The 21,963-nt window shown below is 33.5% G+C and overlaps 8 protein-coding genes across 8 annotated transcripts; 3 read left to right on the plus strand and 5 right to left on the minus strand. All coding sequences in view use genetic code 12, as the record gives it.

The window, feature by feature from the left end:
• Nucleotides 1-2,514: 2,514 nt before the first annotated feature.
• Nucleotides 2,515-8,256, plus strand: ALS9 (agglutinin-like protein, putative; the record flags this gene model as incomplete). The annotated part of the gene is made up of 1 exon (XM_002421089.1): nt 2,515-8,256. The coding sequence occupies one exon, from the start codon at nt 2,515-2,517 to the stop codon at nt 8,254-8,256; it is 5,742 nt and encodes a 1,913-aa protein (XP_002421134.1).
• A 732-nt stretch (nt 8,257-8,988) lies between these two features.
• On the plus strand, nt 8,989-11,898 carry ALA1 (alanyl-tRNA synthetase, putative; the record flags this gene model as incomplete). Its single annotated transcript, XM_002421090.1, has 1 exon — nt 8,989-11,898. One exon carries the CDS (start codon nt 8,989-8,991, stop codon nt 11,896-11,898), a length of 2,910 nt encoding a protein of 969 aa, XP_002421135.1.
• Nucleotides 11,899-12,070: 172 nt separating this feature from the next.
• CD36_64240 (mitochondrial 37S ribosomal protein MRP4) lies at nt 12,071-13,459 on the minus strand (the record flags this gene model as incomplete). The annotated part of the gene is made up of 1 exon (XM_002421091.1): nt 12,071-13,459. One exon carries the CDS (start codon nt 13,457-13,459, stop codon nt 12,071-12,073), a length of 1,389 nt encoding a protein of 462 aa, XP_002421136.1.
• A 181-nt stretch (nt 13,460-13,640) lies between these two features.
• Nucleotides 13,641-14,246, plus strand: CD36_64250 (conserved hypothetical protein; the record flags this gene model as incomplete). Its single annotated transcript, XM_002421092.1, has 1 exon — nt 13,641-14,246. One exon carries the CDS (start codon nt 13,641-13,643, stop codon nt 14,244-14,246), a length of 606 nt encoding a protein of 201 aa, XP_002421137.1.
• A 26-nt stretch (nt 14,247-14,272) lies between these two features.
• CD36_64260 (co-chaperone protein, putative) lies at nt 14,273-14,899 on the minus strand (the record flags this gene model as incomplete). Its single annotated transcript, XM_002421093.1, has 1 exon — nt 14,273-14,899. One exon carries the CDS (start codon nt 14,897-14,899, stop codon nt 14,273-14,275), a length of 627 nt encoding a protein of 208 aa, XP_002421138.1.
• A 462-nt stretch (nt 14,900-15,361) lies between these two features.
• On the minus strand, nt 15,362-16,774 carry SHM2 (cytoplasmic serine hydroxymethyltransferase, putative; the record flags this gene model as incomplete). The annotated part of the gene is made up of 1 exon (XM_002421094.1): nt 15,362-16,774. The coding sequence occupies one exon, from the start codon at nt 16,772-16,774 to the stop codon at nt 15,362-15,364; it is 1,413 nt and encodes a 470-aa protein (XP_002421139.1).
• Nucleotides 16,775-17,998: 1,224 nt separating this feature from the next.
• On the minus strand, nt 17,999-18,790 carry CD36_64280 (uncharacterized endoplasmic reticulum membrane protein, putative; the record flags this gene model as incomplete). The annotated part of the gene is made up of 1 exon (XM_002421095.1): nt 17,999-18,790. The coding sequence occupies one exon, from the start codon at nt 18,788-18,790 to the stop codon at nt 17,999-18,001; it is 792 nt and encodes a 263-aa protein (XP_002421140.1).
• Nucleotides 18,791-19,676: 886 nt separating this feature from the next.
• CD36_64290 (F-box protein, putative) lies at nt 19,677-21,584 on the minus strand (the record flags this gene model as incomplete). The annotated part of the gene is made up of 1 exon (XM_002421096.1): nt 19,677-21,584. One exon carries the CDS (start codon nt 21,582-21,584, stop codon nt 19,677-19,679), a length of 1,908 nt encoding a protein of 635 aa, XP_002421141.1.
• Nucleotides 21,585-21,963: the final 379 nt, after the last annotated feature.

Here is a 21,963-nt window from a genome sequence, read left to right on the forward strand (position 1 = left end):
TTATTTTATTTATTCGGTTTACTTCATTAACATGTAAAATGTTTCATTAAGTATCTTTGGTGTTCTGAGATTAATTTTTTTTTTTTTTAGTGTTGTATATATATATATATATTGGTTTTCATTGAATTTTAGAAATATTACGATTAAAAATTACAATAAGATTCTTGTAGAATATATGTTTGTTTAGTAATATTTAGTTACTCTTTTTAAAAAGGAAGTAATTCTGTCACTGAATGTTTCACCAAGTACACATTTTTTGATTGCGAAAAGTAGTACCTGTTAAAATGTTCTCTTAGAAGAAAATTGTTAGTACCCCATACCAAGAAATATGCAATTTGCATACACCTTACCACATAAATCAATATGACTTGAGTGCAATGCAAAGTAAGTTGAACAATTATTGACAAACATAGATCGTAGTAATCTAATTCAAGCAAAACAATTGCATACATAGACTTGGGGATATTCGGTTTATCTGCAAGTATCATACAATAGTTTATTTTGTAAATCAAAACGGAAATATTTAAATAAGCTAAGTAAACGTTATGTCTAATTCATTTTTTTATTACATTTGACCAATAAGGCTTTGAACCCAATGTTAGTAAGTTTGTTTCTGGCCTTTTAAAGAAACACTAATCGAAATGAAGTATCCAAATTGCACGACAAATGTAATAATATAAAAACTCGATATAACAATATCCAGAATAAATATGTACATACACCAACCTGAGAAGAATACCGTTACAGATGAAAACTATATTGCCTTCTCCCATCATCATATGATGGCAAAAATAAACAATAAAAAAAAAACTTCGGCATGAACTTGGCTTTTTTTGATGAGTTAATTGTCTCTCTAGCCTTTGCGTAAGAACGATGTAGCGTTAAATCACAAAATTTTAAAGCAATTACGTCATCATCATTGGTATTTTAACTTGAACAATTATTAATACATTTCCTTGACTCTCTATTCAGATTGTTAACAGACTAACAATGAAAGATTCGAAATCATTGGATCTCATGGATTAGCGGCTATGAAAGAAAGGGTCTTTAAATTAACAGTAGTTGAAGCTTATGTTTATTTTTTATGTATCAACACTGAGGCAGAGTCTAGAATGTTGAATTACTTGTGGGATCCCATAAAGGCTTTGAAAACGGTTGCCACAAACCTACTCCGTGCAGAGAACACTTTCATGTCTAGTATTCATTATGTAAAAAATTGACACAAGATTGTTCACAGTTCAATTAATATGATGAATAATGGTGGCTTGGTTTGGTTTCATTTGGCTCAGGAATTATCCGTTAGAGATTTTCCTCCTAGCTTCGAAGCGGAAAGAAAAAGTGAGATCTATTAAACTTTTCAACGTTCATACATTTGGACAGAAAAGATCAAATTACAAAACATCGGCAGAAGTTTCCAGTGGATTGAAGGAATCTTTGTTTATGTCGATGACGAATTTTGAAGTATAAGAGTTGTTTTTTCTTTTTTTCTTTATCTGCTTTATTGTTTTTATTCATTTAAAAGAAATCCATCCAATACTGTTAATTTTTTTTAAAAAAAAACTAGTGACTTTAATATACTGAAAGAGACATATATATATATATATATATGGCTAAGTATTTATTACACGTGGCCAAATAGAAAATGGGAAAGAATTGTATTTGTTGGACATCTTCTGCCATATTTCTATGATAACTTTGAACACAAAGGATCGTTGTAGAAAACAATGTAGTCAAGCACCTTTTCGTGAACAGCCAATCAGAAATTAGATTGTTGCATATTTTTCCCATTGTAATGTATAACGATTTTGATACTGCAAACTGCAGATGCTCTAGTACATGTTTATCATCATCACCTCATTGAGCCCATGAAAGTATTGATATTGTTCGGATTTATAATACTGAACCGGAAAGGGAAAAAAAAAAAAGGAAAGAATTTAAATTCCGAAGATCCGCGCACAGTAGGCTTAAAATAGAAGATAGAATCAACTTTCTTCTTCTTTTCCTCATTTGATAGGTCATATGAAAACTAAGCAAGAGTATACATTAAGTAATCAATAAATGGAAATTGTACCGAAATTGACAGTAATAACAACAATTCTATAATGTCGTTTATTTGAAAATTTGTACAACATGTTGCTTAATTTCTATTGTCCTCCGTCATTTAATGCCAACCTTCATCCTGCAGTGACTTTGAATAAAGGAAACCGGAAATTGCTGTTCTTATTAATCCAATTTGTGTTATTGTTTTAAACTTCCCAGATGCTATGTGCATCTTCTTTATCAGAAATGAACGGGTGGCTTGATCCTTACTGTCTGCAGCAACCATTAGATATGTTATTAAGTGATGCTTAATTGAAAATCATCTGAATTCGTGAGGGAAAAGGGAAGACTAGAAAGGCTCTCAGCATTTCTAAAAGAAACTATATAATAGGCATAAATTTCCATGCAAAGGGACATTTGTTACAATTATTTTATTCTTGTTGTTTCAAAACCCTTAATCACCAAGAATTTCAAATGCTCCAACAATTTGTATTGTTATTCATATATCTGACAATTGCGACCGCAAAGACAATTACCGGTGTTTTTAACAGTTTTGACTCATTGACATGGACTAACTCCGGTAATTATGGCTTCAAAGGACCAGAGACTCCCACTTGGAATGCAGTTTTAGGCTGGTCTTTAAATAGTACTATTGCAGACCCAGGTGACACATTTACTTTGATCATGCCATGTGTATTCAAATTCATAACCACCCAAACATCTGTTGATTTGACTGTTGATGGTGTTAATTATGCTACATGTCTGTTTTATTCAGGTGAAGAATTTACGACCTTTTCATCCTTAACATGTACCGTGAACAATGTTTTGACGCCATATGCTATGGCTTCGGGTACCGTTACTTTACCCATCTCATTCAACGTAGGTGGATCAGGCTCATCGGTTGATTTGGAAGATTCTAAATGTTTTACTGCTGGTACCAACACAGTTACATTCAATGATGGTGATACAAAGATTTCTACTACTGTTGATTTTGATGCATCTCCAGTAGCTTCCAGTGGCTACATTACAAGCTCACGGATTATTCCAAGTCTTAATAAAGTTTCAAGTCTTTATGTGGTGCCAGAATGTGAAAGCGGTTATGCATTTGGTGTAATGGGGTTTGTAGCTAGCAACGGTGCTACTATTGATTGCTCAAATGTTCATATTGGTATATCAAAAGGTTTGAATGATTGGAATTTTCCAGTGTCATCAGAATCGTTTTCTTACACCAAAACCTGTACGTCAGCCAGTATTACAGTTGAATTCCAGAATGTTCCAGCTGGATATCGTCCGTTTGTTGATACGTATATTTCTGCAGAAAATGTGGGTAGATACACCTTGACGTATGCTAATGACTATACCTGTAACAATGGCTACTCTGTAGTTGATCCATTTACCTTAACATGGTGGGGATATAAGAATAGTGAGGCAGATTCTGATGGTGCTATAATCGTAGTTACAACCAAAACTGTTACAGACAGTACTACAGTTGTGACTACTTTACCTTTCAATCCAAGTGTCGATAAAACCGAAACAATTGAAGTTTTGCAACCCATTCCCACAACTACAATTACAACTTCATACATTGGTGTTTCAACTTCGTATCAAACAGAAACAGTAGCTATCGGTGGTACTGCAACAGTTATTGTTGATATTCCCTATCATATCACTACTACAGTCACTAGCTTTTGGACAGGGTCAGTTACGACAACTACTACTCATACTAATCCTACTGATTCTATAGATACCGTTATTGTACAAGTTCCACTGCCTACAACTATAACTAAAACTGAATTTTGGTCAGAATCGTATGCAACTACAACCACTATTACTAATCCACCAGATGGTACCAACACTGTCATTATCAAAGAACCACCCAATCCTACTGTGACTACAACCGAGTTTTGGTCAGAGTCGTATGCTACTACTACCACGATCACGAATCCACCAGATGGCACTAATAGTGTGATTATCAGAGAACCACCCAATCCTACTGTGACTACAACCGAGTTTTGGTCAGAGTCGTATGCTACTACTACCACGATCACGAATCCACCAGATGGCACTAATAGTGTGATTATCAGAGAACCACTCAATCCTACTGTGACTACAACCGAGTTTTGGTCAGAGTCGTATGCTACTACTACCACGATCACGAATCCACCAGATGGTACCAACTCTGTCATTGTTAAGGAGCCACCCAATCCTACTGTGACTACAACCGAGTTTTGGTCAGAGTCGTATGCTACTACTACCACGATCACGAATCCACCAGATGGCACTAATAGTGTGATTATCAGAGAACCACTCAATCCTACTGTGACTACAACCGAGTTTTGGTCAGAGTCGTATGCTACTACTACCACGATCACGAATCCACCAGATGGCACTAATAGTGTGATTATCAGAGAACCACTCAATCCTACTGTGACTACAACCGAGTTTTGGTCAGAGTCGTATGCTACTACTACCACGATCACGAATCCACCAGATGGCACTAATAGTGTGATTATCAGAGAACCACTCAATCCTACTGTGACTACAACCGAATTTTGGTCAGAGTCGTATGCTACTACTACCACGATCACGAATCCACCAGATGGTACCAACTCTGTCATTGTTAAGGAGCCACCCAATCCTACTGTGACTACAACCGAGTTTTGGTCAGAGTCGTATGCTACTACTACCACGATCACGAATCCACCAGATGGTACCAACTCTGTCATTGTTAAGGAGCCACCCAATCCTACTGTGACTACAACCGAGTTTTGGTCAGAGTCGTATGCTACTACAACCACTATTACTAATCCACCAGATGGCACTAATAGTGTGATTATCAGAGAACCACCCAATCCTACTGTGACTACAACCGAATTTTGGTCAGAGTCGTATGCTACTACTACCACGATCACGAATCCACCAGATGGCACTAATAGTGTGATTATCAGAGAACCACCCAATCCTACTGTGACTACAACCGAATTTTGGTCAGAATCGTATGCAACTACAACCACTATTACTAATCCACCAGATGGCACTAATAGTGTGATTATCAGAGAACCACTCAATCCTACTGTGACTACAACCGAGTTTTGGTCAGAGTCGTATGCTACTACTACCACGATCACGAATCCACCAGATGGCACTAATAGTGTGATTATCAGAGAACCACCCAATCCTACTGTGACTACAACCGAGTTTTGGTCAGAGTCGTATGCTACTACTACCACGATCACGAATCCACCAGATGGTACCAACTCTGTCATTGTTAAGGAGCCACCCAATCCTACTGTGACTACAACCGAGTTTTGGTCAGAGTCGTATGCTACTACTACCACGATCACGAATCCACCACATGGTACTGATACTATAATTTTTCGTAAAAAGGTTTTCAGTTCTGATTCATCAACAGATAAAGTGAATAGCGTGACAATCCTCTCATCAACTCCCGATGAGAAGCTGGTATCTAATATATCTACTTTTTCAAGTGATCCTGATTCTACATTTTTTGTGTCAACGTCCATTCCAGTTTCTGTTTCAAATGAAAGTAACACTCAGTATTCTTTCAGCACAGTTGACAAAACATCTTTAGATTCTGACGTGCCTTCCTTCACTGGGATGGGATTTTTGTCTAGTTACACAACAGCAAGCATTACACCAAGTATATCAAGTTTTGAATCAAAGGTATTTTCTTCATCAGAAGCACAACCTAATTTAGACTCTTATTCAAGTGATACTTTTGTTACTTCGATTTCGGTTATAACGGAAGCATCTTACGACAAAAGTTCCACTAGTGTATCATCGACATTCTCAACCTTGCATTTTTCTTCATACTCCTGGTCATCAAGTTCCATTTCACCCTTTACTCGTCCACATTATGTCAACTTCACGACCTCCATTTTACCAAGATTTGAATCATCTTCTGCTTACTCATCAACTGCTAGTGCTGTCACTTCCATTGATACTAATATTGATACATCACTGTCTACGACTTTGGTGGCACAATCAAGTTCTGACTCAGAAGCACAATGTAATGATATCGGTGGTTGTACTAGTGTTACACAGTCTTCTGATATAATGGTAACACCAAGCAAGAGTGGTAGAATGGTCATATCAAACTCTGCCCATTTAACGATCACGCACCTATACTCGGAATCGGAATCAGAATTGACATCTGGTGCTATTCAAACTGAATCAACTGATTGGTCTTTAATATCAGGAAAGTCAAATAAACCAGAATTCACTAGTACAATTTCAGAGGAAAGCTCATATTCGTTATCTGACCCGACAACTTCATCAACTGGATACCCAATTCTGTTTAAAAGTGAAAAGGAAAGCCATACCAGTTCCTATGCTTCAAGAATATCTTCTTACGAAACAAGTGTTGAAGTAAGCATCAGCTCTAGCGTTTCGTCGGAAAAGGAAATTGGCTCTACCGATAAATCTGTTATTTCGTCAGTTACTGTTTTTCCAAGCTCTGGAACAACTTTTAAATCAACAACTGGTACGACATCAATTTCTGAATCCACAACTACTGGGACACCGTCTTTTGTGTCTTTAACTACTCGATTAAACATAACCAAAACAACCAGTGCTGAGACATCAGCTTTTGATGAACTGAGCTTTAAAAGCTCAGTCGTTAAAGTGTCATCTTCAGAATTAATAAGTAAAGAAGCAACTACAGAAGCATCATCATTTGTGTCAGCGACCACTGATTTAGATACAACTGGTATAACCATTGAAACTTCTGTTTCTGGTGAACTGAGCTCTGAATCGTTGTCAGAACTGATAACCAAAGCAGCAGTCCCTAGAATAAGGTCTTCTGGTTTCGCAACTAGCAGCTCCACAACTATTGAATCCACAATTTCTGAATCATCAATAATTGCTGTTTCATCATCATTTTTGTCAACAACTACCACATTAAATACAGCTGGAACAACAACAATCGAAACACCAGTCATTAAGAAGCTGGGCTCTGGATTATCAACCCTTAAAGTCACGTCATCAGAATCGGTAAGCAAAAGAGAAACTACTGAAACAATTTTAACTAGATCTACAGCTACTGAATTGACTTTCACTGGATCACCTTCTTTTATATTGACAACTACCGACTTGGACATAACTAAAACAACAATTACTGAAGCTTCAGCTACTAGGGAATTAACCTCTAGATCATTAGTCGTCAGTACCTCGTCACTAAGTAAAGGAGAACCTACTGGAACCATAACTTCTGGATTGTCAGCTTCCCAATCATTAACAACTACAAAAGCATCCAATGGCACGACTACTGAAATATCTTCTACAGAGTCATTAACCACAGACATTCAAAGTTTTACATCAATAACAGCTGAACAAGAAAATTCTGAAACACAACGCTTTGAGTCAAAAACAAATGGAGAGCCATATTCAGAAACACAGAGTACTGAATCGTCTACAGCTAACTCACAAGCTTCTAGAACTGGGTATTCCAAGTTTCTGATCCTGGAATCGGTAATATCAAAAGATGAACGTACCTTAATGTCGACCATCGAGCATTCAATTACTACCCAAACATCCACTCAATATCAAGATTGTTCGTCAACTCCAGAAGTGCCAATTTCTGAAGAATCCGGCAGCAAACTATCAATCACTGACAGCAAGACTGATCAATCAGCAACTCGACTTAGCACTCAGTTTGATGGTATTGAAACGCTGACATTTTCAAACACATCAGTGGCCTTAAAGTATTCAAAAACACATTCAGACTTGGTTAATTCTAATGAAGTCATTGGTTCTTCAACAAAAGCAGGTTTTAATGTGATGACAAAAACTTCAATTTCCCACACAACATATTCTGCATTGAATCCATCTGTTTCTTTTGATACGACTGTTTTATCTTCGACCACATTAGATGATTCTACTACCACTTTTAGTTCCATAGCTGTCAATACTCAAGGCACATTAAACTCCTCAATTATCGACAAACACTTACACGGATTTGCAACTATTAGCATTGGATCAAATGGTGGACATTCCCATTCTAGCACGACTTCAACATCTGCTATTACAGATAACAACAGCTTCACATTTAATACTCAACAGACTACATTGAGTCAGCTGGTGGCTTCATCTTTACCCAACACAGTTATTGCCACTACATATGATGGCTCTGGTTCTACTATCCAACATTCTGCTTGGTTCTATAGATTGATTACAATCTTATTCTTGTTTATTTAGTGACTATACTGTCATAAGATTCTTTGAATATCGGTTTATTTTTTTTTTCTTCGTGATATTGTTATTTTTCGTATTTTCGGTTTATTGTTTGCTATTATTATTGTTATTATTATTGTTTTTATAGAACATAGAGATTGCATAGTATAGACTTGTTTAGTAGAAGTGCGTTCGTTGTAAAGATAGTGAGTTCATTAGTTATACTTCATTTTTGTCTCGTTAATCAAACTACTCATTTTAGTAAACAATCAATAGTGTGTGTTGGTTACCCGAAAACTTCAATTATTTGGGTGTCAACAAAGAAAGCAAAAGATTAAATAAGTAGGCAAATACCACCACTAATAAAATTGTAAAAAAAAAAAAAAAATACCTAATAGAATCTATACGTAAAGTTGTTTCAAACGGGTTATTTAAAAATTCTGTAACCAATATTCAAATAATACAGAACAATAGTATGACTCAAACACGAAATAAGTAAAATTGCTTTCCCCTTATCTTTCTGTTGTTATCTCTTATCTATTTGATAAAGTGAAGTAAACTTTTAGATGTTTTTTAAAAAGTTGATAGAAAAAAAAAAAAAAAAAAAAAAAAAAAGACACAGATTTCAAAAATGTCGCATGAGTCGCGTTACTTGAAAGACATTTTTTTTTTCAAGATTTTTTATTCTCTAGTTTTTTTTAAAAGTTACTCATCATATTTAATACCACCCATTCCTTTTTTAAATACTTTAGGTATATGATAAAGACATTGTTCCGAAGAATGTCAAGTAATACCACTATACCAACTCCTAACGGGTCCAATCATTGGACAGCTTCTAAAGTTAGATCTACATTTTTAGATTATTTCAAACAACAGCAACACACTTATGTCCCATCTTCATCAGTTGTTCCTCACAATGACCCAACTTTATTATTTGCCAATGCTGGTATGAACCAATATAAACCAATTTTTTTGGGTACAGTTGATCCAGCTAGTGATTTTGCCAGTTTGAAAAGAGCTGCTAATTCTCAAAAATGTATTAGAGCTGGTGGTAAACATAATGATTTAGAAGATGTTGGTAGAGATTCTTACCATCATACTTTTTTCGAAATGCTTGGTAATTGGTCATTTGGTGATTATTTCAAAAAAGAGGCCATTGATTATTCATGGGAATTGTTGACCAAAGTTTATGGATTAAAAGAAGATAGATTGTATGTCACTTATTTTGGTGGTGATGAGAAGCAAGGATTAGAACCAGATTTAGAAGCCAAAAATTTTTGGTTGAAAGTAGGTGTTCCAGAGGATCATATTTTGCCAGGTTCAGTTAAAGATAATTTTTGGGAAATGGGTGATCAAGGTCCATGTGGTCCATGTAGTGAAATTCATTATGATAGAATTGGGGGGAGAAATGCTTCTGATTTGGTCAACATGGATGACCCTAATGTGATTGAGGTTTGGAATGTTGTTTTCATTCAATATAATCGTGAAGCTGATGGGAACTTGCGTACCTTGCCAAACAAACACATTGATACTGGTATGGGATTTGAAAGATTAGTTTCAATTTTACAAAACAAATTTTCAAATTACGATACTGATGTGTTTTTACCAATTTTCGACAAAATCAGAGAAATTACTGGTGTTAGACCATATACAGGAAAGTTTGGTAATGAAGATAAAGATGGTATAGATACTGCTTATAGAGTTATTGCTGATCATGTTAGAACTTTGACATTTGCTATTTGTGATGGTGGTGTTCCTAACAATGAAGGTAGAGGTTATGTTTTGAGAAGAATTTTGAGAAGAGGTTCTCGTTATGTTCGTAAATATATGAATTACCCAATTGGTGGATTTTTCCAACAATTAGTCGATGTTGTTATTGAACAAAACAAGGAAATTTTCCCAGAAATCTCCAGTGGTGCCCAAGATTTGAAGGAAATCTTAAACGAAGAAGAATTGTCATTTGCAAAGACTTTAGATCGTGGTGAAAAATTGTTTGAACAATATGCTATTATTGCTTCCAAGACTCCAGAACAAACTTTGTCTGGTAAAGATGTTTGGAGATTGTATGATACCTATGGGTTCCCTGTTGATTTAACAAGATTAATGGCTGAAGAAGCTGGCTTGAAAATTGATGAAGACGGGTTTGAACGTGCTAAAGAAGAATCTAGAGAAGCCTCAAAGGGGAGTGGTACCAAAGATGGTAAAACTTTAGTCAAGTTAGATGTTCATGCTCTTTCTGAATTGGATCAAAATGATACCATTCCTAAGACCAATGATGAATTTAAATATGGTCTTGAAAATGTCAAGGCTAAAGTTGTTGGTATTTATGATGGTTCCAAGTTTGTTGAGTCTATAGAAGATCCAAGTATCCAATATGGTATATTGTTGGATAAAACCCCATTTTATGCTGAACAAGGTGGTCAAGAATATGATACTGGTAAATTAGTAATTGATGGGAAACTGGAATTCAATGTTGCTAATGTTCAAGTTTATGCTGGTTATGTGTTACACACTGGTAACATTGTTGATGGGAAATTAAATGTTGGTGATGAAATCATTGCTACTTATGATGAATTGAGAAGATGGCCAATTAGAAATAACCACACTGGTACTCATATTTTGAACTTTGCCTTGAGAGAAGTTCTTGGTGATGGTGTTGATCAAAAAGGTTCATTGGTTGCTCCAGAAAAATTAAGATTTGATTTCAGTTATAAACAAGCTGTTACACCTAAAGAATTGGAAAAGATCGAAGCTATTTCTAATAAATACATCAAAAACAATGATAAAGTTTACTACAAAGATGTTTCCTTGACAAAAGCTAAAGAAATTAATGGGTTAAGAGCTGTTTTCGGAGAAACTTATCCTGACCCAGTTAGAGTTGTTTCCATTGGTGTACTGGTTGATGATTTATTAGCTGATCCTACTAATGCCAAATGGCACGAAATTTCTATAGAATTTTGTGGGGGCACTCATGTTGCCAAGACTGGTGATATTAAAGATTTAGTGATTGTTGAAGAATCTGGTATTGCTAAAGGTATTAGAAGAATAGTTGCTGTTACTGGTCATGATGCTCATCATGTTCAAAAAGTTGCTAATGAATTTGAACAAGAAATCGATGCTGCTGCAAGTTTACCATTTGGTGTTGTCAAGGAATCTAAATCCAAGGAATTAGGGGTTGCGTTAAAGAAATTATCAATTTCCGTATTGGATAAACAAAGATTAACTGAAAAATTCAACAAATTGGATAAATCAATCAAAGATAATTTGAAGGCTAGACAAAAAGAGGAAACCAAAAAGACATTAGATGTAGTTAACAATTGGTTGAATGATAAAGAAAATGTTTCATCATTTTTGGTTTCTCATGTTCCAATTACTGCTAATGCAAAGGCAATTACTGAAGCTATTAACTTGATCAAAAAGCAAGACAAATCTAAATCAATTTATTTGTTGACCGGCGAAACCGATAAAGTTGCTCATGGATGTTATGTTAGTGATGAAGCTATTGCCAAGGGAATTAATGCCAATGAGTTAGCTAAGTCTGTATCTGAAAACATTGGTGGTAAAGCTGGTGGTAAGGGCAACATTGTTCAAGGTATGGGTGATAAACCAGAAGGTATTAACACTGCTATTGAAGAAGTAACTAAATTATTCAAAGAGAAATTGTAGAATAAATTGTTTACCAAAGTGACAAGCGATTACAAATATTGTGTATGGAATAGATGATCGTGTATAGAAAAAGAATAAAACCTCCATGACTATAACTTGATTCTAATAATGATTAATTTTAACTATTTACAAACAAACAAAAAATAATGGGCGCCAAGGAGACTTACATCATTTAAGCTTTAACCACTTTACCATCATTTTCTTCTAATTTTTTAATAGCAGAAATACGTTTTTGTAAACCAGATTCTGCTGATTTACTCATTATACCCAACATTAAATTAACTGATCTAACGGAATCATCATTACATGGAATTGGGTATGTCAACAACGAAGGTTCCATATCGGTATCACATAACCCAATGGTTGGAATACCAGCAGAAATACATTCTTTAATACAATTTCTATTTTCTACTGGGTTTAACAACACCACTAAATCAGGTTTAATGATTCTATTAGAATTTTTGGTGGTAATTTTTTGATCTTTCATATCTACTTCCATTTTAGTTTTGATTTGACCATATTGTTTAGTGACTTCGGTATAATTGGTTATAGTACCTGGAATCCAACGTTTATTAACATAATAACCATGAGATCTTTCACTGGCTTTAACTAATGCTTCTTGAATTGATGAATTATTTTTATGAGTACCCACATATAAAACAACCCCACCTTTTTCAACAACTCCTTCAATCACTTTACATGCTAAAGTCAATTTTTCTAAAGTTTTGTTTAAATCAATAATGTGGACTTTATCATATATACCATAAATGAAAGGTTGCATGCTTGGACGGAAAGATGAAGTTGAATGACCCAAATGACATCCCGCAGCCATTAATTTAGCTATGGTGGTATTATCAAATTGTGGTGGGTTATTGATATCACGTTGAGGTTTATAAACTTGGGTTAAACGAGATCCTATTCTTCCATTTATTCTGGTGTGATTCAATTGTCTAATATATAATTCTTGAGAAGAATAAGGTTTATAATCAGGAGTAGGTTTTAAATTAGGAAATTGTTCAGTGTATCGAGATGAAGTTGTAGTAGTAGTAGTAGATGTATGATTTGAATCAGATGAAGTGTTTGTTGTAGCTTTCAATTTTTTGGATACATCATTATCATTACTGATACTATCATTTGATTTGAGCCATGGACGATTAGCTTTTAAATGATCTGGCAAAATCATATTTTGATTTAAATAATCTCTCAATTCTTCATCTAATTGTTTGATTTTATCTTGAGATAATTTTGATAAATCTTCATTTAATTTGTTTAATCTTTCATTAATCAAAGTTGTTGGGGTTTTATTTAATGCCGATATCAAAGTTTGACTTTCTTGAGTTAATTCTCTTAATTTTTTCGTTTTTAAAATTGCTTCTTCTTCTCTAGCTAATGCTTCAGCAATTGCTTGTTCACGTAATTCCTTATGAGATAATGTATGTTCCAAAGGTGGTTCATTTGGGTTGGTTTGGGAATTTTCAGTAGAATAGTTTCTACTGATATTTCTGAGAACCTGGACACAATACCTTGATGGTGTACTTCTAGTTGTTGCTGATCTTATCATTGCCCCTCAACCTGATTCTTTCTATTGCAAGACTACTGTTAATATACCAAAAAAAAAATTTTTTTTTTTTTTTTAATCAAACCGCTTTGAAAAATTTTGGTGATTATTCCTAAATAACCAATCGCACACGACTAAAGTTATTTGTTACCACCAACAACCAATCCATTTGACTATATCCCATATGTTAAAGTATTATAATCGATCACTGACGTTCGATGAATTGGTTTTAAAACTATCTGCATTGAAAGATACAACATGTTATATACTAATTTCTGATCCTGCTCTATATTATTCACACCACTCTAGTGATACTATTAAATTGTCATTGAAAGGGATCCATAATCTAAGTAATTGTCAATTAATATTGATTGAATCATGGTCAGAAATCAAAGATTTTGTATCCAGTATAGTTGATCGATGTCTTATTGTGTTTTATGGTATTTTCAAAACGTTTATTGAACTTGGATTGAATGATGATGTAGGAAAGAAGAACGTGTTTTTGCAACATCATCAATTTTGTGGATGGGAATTGAATAAATTGTTTCATCTTCTTTTACTTAAGCAATCAAAGTATGGAGTAGATGTACTTGTGAACGATTGTATTGGTCAAGATAATGATAATGATGATAGTGAACCATTAATTTGGAGTTTACAAATACCTAATGTGAGAGAAAAACTACGTAACGATATAACAACTACTAATCAAGAAGAAAAGATGATCTCGTTGCGAGTGATATTTATTAAATGGTTTGAAACGACTAATAGAATAGACTATTCAATTGTATAATTTTTGTATTTCTTTGTTACCTAAGATTATTCTTTTTTTGTAGCATTGGTGTTTGATTCTGCTTCTTCTTCTGTTTCTTCCTCTTCGCCACCTTCTTCACCAGCAGGATTAGCAGCACCACCGGCTTGGCCTAATTGAGAAGCCAATGCACTAAGATCAGCAGCACCGGGACCACCACTTCCGCCCATGCCGCCCATGCCGCTCAACATTTGTGAGAAATCCATGGCTCCACCAGGTCCACCAAAATCATTTGGATCATCTTTAACTTCATTTTGTTCATCTTCATCCACCCATTTATCAAAATCAGTTTTAATATAATGATATTTCAATTTTTCTTTAGTTAAACGTGGCCAATATTCTTCTTGTTTGTCTTTTTTACGAAGAATCATAAAAATATGAGATCCATTTTCAGTATTTATTTTTGATTGATCAGGATCTATTTCTTTGAAAAAGTCAATGTGTAAATGATAATCAATTGATGAATAAACAGAATCATTAGATTTAGAATCAATGGTTAAATGATCATTTTTCAAATCTATTTTCAAATCAACTGGATCAGATATAGCAATGGTTAAATAAATGATATTTTTGGCAGCGTCATCTTCAGAGGAACGTTGAGCCCATAATACAGTTGGAGTTTGAGTTGTAGACATAATAAATTGTAACTTGTTCGATGATATTTCTATTCCAAAAAGAAAGCCTTCAATTGAATATTATTAAAATGGAAAAGACAAAGAAAAAGAAAAGGATCAATTGTCAAGTAATTTGAAGGTTGATTGGAAAGAAGGAAAAAGATAATATTATATAAAATGGGCGGGAGAAATTTCGCACAAACTGTTGTGTGCAATTCCATATATGCGCCGCCAACTAATAAGAAGAGAAAAATGGAGATTCAATCTTGAACTCGCACGAACAAAAAAAAAAAAAAAACCTTCTCGAAAGTTCCACTAAAAAAAAGCCTGCATGTAGTAATTCTATACCACCACCACCACCACCAACACATTATCAATATCTACGGATCTTGTTAATAGCAATACTACCAGCCTATGGCAATCCAAACATCACAATAATTAATATTTACATTATTTTCTTTTTTGTTTATATAAACTATATTCTTATACTGCTAATGGGAAAGAGCCAGCCCATTGGTAAATTTCATCTCTGACAGCTTTAAGTTTTTCCAGATCACCAGAAACAGCATTTTTGAAATCTTTCAATTTATTAGCATCTTTTGGTAATTGTGATTGTACTTCTTTAGCATAATTGACAGCAAAATCAATATAGCTAACGATTTTCTTGAAATCTTCTTCACCTAATCCTCTTGTAGTCATAGCTGGAGCACCAATTCTAACCCCACCTGGGACTAAAGCTGATTTATCTCCAGGAATAGAGTTTTTGTTCAAAGCAATATTGATTTTTTCACAAACTGTTTCAACTCTAGCACCATCAATTTGTTTATCTTTCAAAGAAACTAATACCATATGAGAATCAGTACCATCAGAAACCAATTTATAACCTTTATTTTTGAATTCAGATTCTAAAGCTTTAGCATTCTTCAAAACTTGTTCTTGATATTCTTTGAATTCTGGAGTGTTAGCTTGTTTCAAAGCAGTAGCCAAGGCAGCAATGGTATGGTTATGTGGACCACCTTGATGACCAGGGAAAACTGAGAAATTAATTGGGTTTTCTAAATCATACAAGATTTCTTGACCAGTCTTTGGATTGATTGATCTGATACCTCTTCTAAAGAAGATCATGGCACCTCTTGGACCTCTCAATGATTTATGAGTAGTGGTGGTGACGATATCAGCATATTCAAATGGTGATGGGATAACACCAGCTGCAATTAAACCGGAAATATGGGCCATATCGACAACAAGGTAAGCACCGACTTTATCAGCAATTTCTCTCATTCTTTTGTAGTCAATCAATCTACAATAAGCAGAAGTACCAGCGACTAAAACTTTTGGTCTGAACAAGACAGCAGTTTTTTCCAACATATCGTAATCGATTAATCCAGTTTCTAAATCAACTCTGTAAGGCATGGTTTCAAAATAAGTGGAAACAGCAGAAATCTTTCTTGAATCAGTTTGATAACCATGAGATAAATGACCACCATGAGGTAAATCCAATCCCATTAATCTTTCATGTGGTTTCATAATGGCTTGATAAACTTGTAAATTAGCTGGAGATCCACTCAAAGTTTGGACATTAACTCCCCATTTATCTGGAGTTAAACCAAAAGCTTTCAAAGCTCTTTCTTGACACAAGATTTCCATTCTATCAATATGTTCATTACCACCATAATATCTAGCTCCAGGGTAACCTTCAGAGTATTTGTTACACATTGGAGTTCCCAAGGCATCGAAAACAGCAGTTGTAGTGAAATTTTCTGAAGCAATTAAAACGATGGAATGTTGTTGTCTATCAATTTCATCTTTAATGATTTGATCAACTTCAGGATCAGTTTCTTTCAAATGACCTTCAGTCAATTGTCTATGAGATTCAGATAAAGCGTAAGGGGACATAATTAATGGATAAGTGAGTTGGATTAAAAAAAAAAAAAAAAAAAAAAAATAAACGATTAATAAAAACTGAAAAATTCTAAATGTAACAATTATCGTTAATTTATATATTAATTTTTTTTGTTGAGTAAAAGAAGGGGGAAGTTAAAAAAGAAGAACGAGATGATGAAAAATCTCAGGATTTAGAAATGAGAGAGACAGAAAGGACATCATTATTATTGTGTGTAGTGTCCATGTGTATGTTGATGATTATGATGAGAAAGAAGAAGTTAAAAAAAGAAAAGAATTGCGGTACTAAATTTGGTCGGAGTCAAGAAAAAAGAAAGAATCTATTACTATGGATGTCTTGATTGATCACCACCGTTACAGGATCTCTGAGAAACAAAAGAAAAAATTAGGGCGTATTTGGATGGTTTTGCAACACCCAATAATCTTCTCTATAACATAATCATATCATGAATATTTGTTTCAAACTCATAAGGCAATCATCATTAGCAAGACATTAACAATGGTAAGACATTACTTGATAGGTTGAAGAATAGAGGTAAAATTGCAGCAACTGTTCACCAAGTCCCATTCAAGTTTTGGTTGTTCTTTTCTGTAGTTGTTCACATTTCAAATATAATGTAATGTCATTGTTTCTAATGTTATCTTACTGGTCATATACAACAACACTATATTACTTTAACAGGATTGTTTGTAATAGTAATTTCAGGACTGTTTTGAAGTGAAAACAAAATATGTAGATCACTACAATTACTGCATTATTATTCCCCGATTATGTGAATTGGGAAGCAGTTCGTATTTTTGAGATCCTTCTACTGTCAGTATGAGGTTTCATGTGATTTTTTTTACCAAAACTGTTCCAAAAAAAAAAAAGGAACCCTTTTCAATAGCCAAGAAGAATCGATGGCTTTACTACAAATATAATTCGATAACGTATTCTTATGATGGATTCAGTTTATATTCAATGCTATACAGACAAAAAAAAAAAATGATTAAAAACAACAAAAGGCAAAGCTAAAAAAAAAAAACCACTAGTAATTCGCCCCTATATGATCGCCATATACTAGCTGTTTCTATCTCTGGTAGTTTTTCCATGTAACTTGTAAATACTTCTTCTTTTCAGTTGTTTCTCTGTTCAAATTAATAATAATACTTGAATGTCCAAAGTTTATTTATATGCTTATTTGCTTATTTTGGTTTTTTATTCATTCATTCATTCATTCAAAATAACGTCACTCTTAATCTATGAGCAAAAGCTAATTTAGGAACAACCACACAAAGACAACTAAGTCCATTTAATATGAACAAATTCAAATTATAACTTGAATAATGAGTACTAATTAAAAACAATCCAATAGGAACCAACATCAAAAATTTTTTCGATGGAGTATATTGATCACCATTATCAATTTGTTCCCACATGGTTAAATTATCATAGGCCCCACTATTAAATTCAAATGGAGTTCCTTTAACTTGATGAAACATAATATATGAACCAATATTATAAGTCAAATTAGTTAAAGTCCATTTCCAATCATTATTTAAAACACTAATAAAATTGAAAATCATTTTCACTAATATAATAATGACAACATGAATCACCCATGCACCTTTTTGATGAACCCAATTGGCATTAACATTAGGATTCAATGCTTGATCGATTTTCGTGTCTAAAGTATCTGGTTCCAAATGTTGGATCAATGAAGATGATCTCCGTTGTCTAGTTATTGAATGTGCTGGTTGATGATGAGATGGAGTTGGAGTCAAGGCATTCGCACTATTGCTATTGCTTCTATTACGAGAAGGTGAATTGGAACTACCTATACTACTACCTCTTCTATGAGAAGGCAGTGGGGTTGGAATAGGTGTAGTAAGGTGATCTTCAGCTATAGATGTTGATGTTGAAGCTGATGCTGATGTTGACGATGAAAATGGTGGTTGAGGTGGAGCAGTCACGGTTATATTATCGGGTGTCAAATGTTCAATTTTTGAATTAGGTGAAACGTCAGTCATTATTAATTAAAGTTGAAGGAAGTGGAGGTGGGTGGGTGGGTGGGTGGATTAATTAAAGATTAAGATTAAATTAGGCCTAATATATCAATCAATAAGATATTGATTAGTGATGGTATAACAGACAAGAAGAAAGTAGATGGATAAATAAATACTTGGGGACTAGGAATGGGGACAGGCAGGAGGGGGAAGAAGAAGACTATATATTTTAAAATGACAACAAAAAAACAAAGAAATATGTTTTGAGGAAGGCAAAAAAAAAAAAAAAAAGAAAAAAAAAAGTGTTAAGATTTTTTTTTTTTCCCTCTCTTGTTTTGTTTTGTTTTGTCTTGTCTTGTCTTTTCTCAGGGCAAAAATACAAACAAAAACAATTCAAAAAAAGAACTCAAGAGACCATCAATACAAGTTTAACTAGTCGGTTGTGTTTATATTGTAAGATTAATGATTGATAATGGTCTTTAATTATACCCTTAACTTAGTAAAAATATTGGGTACTATCAAATTAAGTGTGAAAACTTGAATTTGAAAAATTAAACGATAAAAAATTAATGACCCGTCCCCCCCCCCACCTCTCTCCCTCACTCCAAATTACAATAGATTAATGTTGATGATGATGTTGTTGTTGTTTATTTAACGATGATTTGATTGATATGTTTTTCATATCTTTCTTTCTTTTTTATTTTTTGTGTACATTTTGTGATATATAATATCAAATGTGAGATCATCGTTTCCGCATCTTGGTCGTATAGTCGCCCCCACCATCATCACCACCACCAGCAAATATCTGACAGTTTCTTTCCTGTCGTCACAACAACAGAGATGAATAATGAACATCGGAATTGGATATATATATATACTATAAGACTGATTAACTAACTAAACATTTACTCTATGTAGGTACATATATCCCACCAGAATGCCAACCACTAGCAGCAATACATACCCATTTCCCCTTATATGGTGGAGGTTTCACAGGTAATGGTTTGAGCACTACCAAGTTATTCCCTCGTAAACTAACTTCATCACCACCTCCACTGGTATTATGATTATTATACTGATCAATAATATCTTGTTTACTTCCTAAACCTAAACATCCACAAAATCTTGATTCAGTACCCCAACTCAATAATGATCCATCAGTAGTTAATGCTAAATAATGATAATCACCAATTTCTATTCTTTTAATATTCTTACCTTGTAATTCATTAATAATTATTGGTTCAATTCCTTGTTCATCATTATTATTTTCATAATATTGTAAATGATGAAGATTACCTAATAATACTTGATCATAATTTGTGAAAACGGCAAAATCATTAAAACAACTACTAACTTTAGTGAAAATAATATTTTCTTTACCAATTTCTGATTGTTGTTGTTGTTGTTTCCAATTATTAAAATTATTCATTGGATTAGTAATTTGATTTATTTCATCAAAAGTTATTAATGTATCTCTTGTAGCAAATTCATGAACATCAAATCTTGTTTGATATAATTTCCCATCAGATTTTTTAATAAAAATTATAAAATTTGATCCAACAGCAAAATCAATAATATCATTTTTAGTAAATGGTATAATAAAATATTTAACTTTAGAAATAAATTCTCGAGAATTAAATTGTGATTCAGTTATACCTATTCTAGTATACCATACAATTAATCCATAATTATCAATTAATGCTGTTGATAAATTCCAACCAGCAGAAATTTTAATTATTCGATTGGAATTAATTGGTATATTAGGGAATTCAAGCATAACTCCAACATTTGATTGACAACCAGTGTCCCATGTATAAATATTATTATAATTGTCTAAAGCAATAATATGTTCTCTACCAGCACTAATAGAAATAATTCTTCGTTTTTCTAAACTCTGTTTTCGATTTGGAGGAAGTGGAGGTAAAAATAATCTTGATATAAAATTTGATTCTTTAATTTTTGAAGGACGATGAGACAATGCCGGTTGATTTTGTTCTTGTTGTTGTTGAGTAGTAATTTTCCTTCTTCCTTGAGGTAAAGAAGAACTTGTTTTTGGAGCAGGTAAAAACGGTGGCACTATACTACTTGTTGCTTCCGTTGTAGTCGTAACATCCGGTGTGATTCCATTATTATCATCTTCTTCATCTTCTTCTTCATCATCATTGTTAGCATATCTTCTATTCATCATTGGCATTGGTGGAACTCCTCTAGCAATATTTCTTCGTGATCCAATTGGTTGAAGAGTTTGATTATTTGTCAATGTATATAATGCCATTGTTCCAGGAGTTGGACGATAATCTTGAGTTTGAATAGGACCTGGAGTAGTTCTATTATGACTTTGTTTCCAATCATTTCCTGTGAAAAATAATTCTCCATCATTAGTAAGAATTATAAAACTGAAACCATTAGCAACAATATCAATAATTATATGATCATTAAAATTGGTAATATTAGTTGGAGTATGAACCATCATCCAACCAAAATTCTCTGATCTATTCTCTATAGGTACTTGTGATAAACTATACCCTAATCTCCCCATCAGAGATTGTCCCCAAGTATAAATTTTTTGATGACGATTACATCGTAAATCAAATAATTGTTTCCAATTAAGATTTTCTTTTAAAGATAAAGTATAATTATTTTCATTATTAGTGAATTTTTTGTTATATAAATATTGATAAATTATCGATGAATTTTGATAAATTGAATATAATGTTTTTGAAAGACTAAAAAATTTGAAAATATCTTCTGGTGATAAATAATTGGATATTTGAGATGTTAAAATATCTTCTCCTAAATCGTAGATAGACAATGTCATAGTAGAGTAATGATTGTGGTGTTAGAGTTGTTGTTGTTAGTAGTGGTGGTGGTGGTGGCGATGATAGAGAAAAGGAGAGAAAATCAGGGGGGTGTTGTGGCGATGTTTATATAAACTAAGAAAAAAAAAAAAAATACACTCCCAAGTTTTCTTTGTCTTTTGGGTAAGAGTGGTACTAACTATTTGTCAACTGACAAGCAAAACAGGTAAAACAGGTAGAACAAACTCTTGGGGTTAAATTATTTACTTACTTCAAACAACTATCCAAACAACTCCCCCTTTTCCTTTATCCCAAAAAAATTGAATATTAAAAATTTATATAAATTAAATTAAATTGAAACTATAATTTGATTACATACAATAAATAAAACATAAAGTG

Source organism: Candida dubliniensis, chromosome 6, assembly GCF_000026945.1.
Source record: "Candida dubliniensis CD36 chromosome 6, complete sequence".
Taxonomy (NCBI): domain Eukaryota; kingdom Fungi; phylum Ascomycota; class Pichiomycetes; order Serinales; family Debaryomycetaceae; genus Candida; species Candida dubliniensis.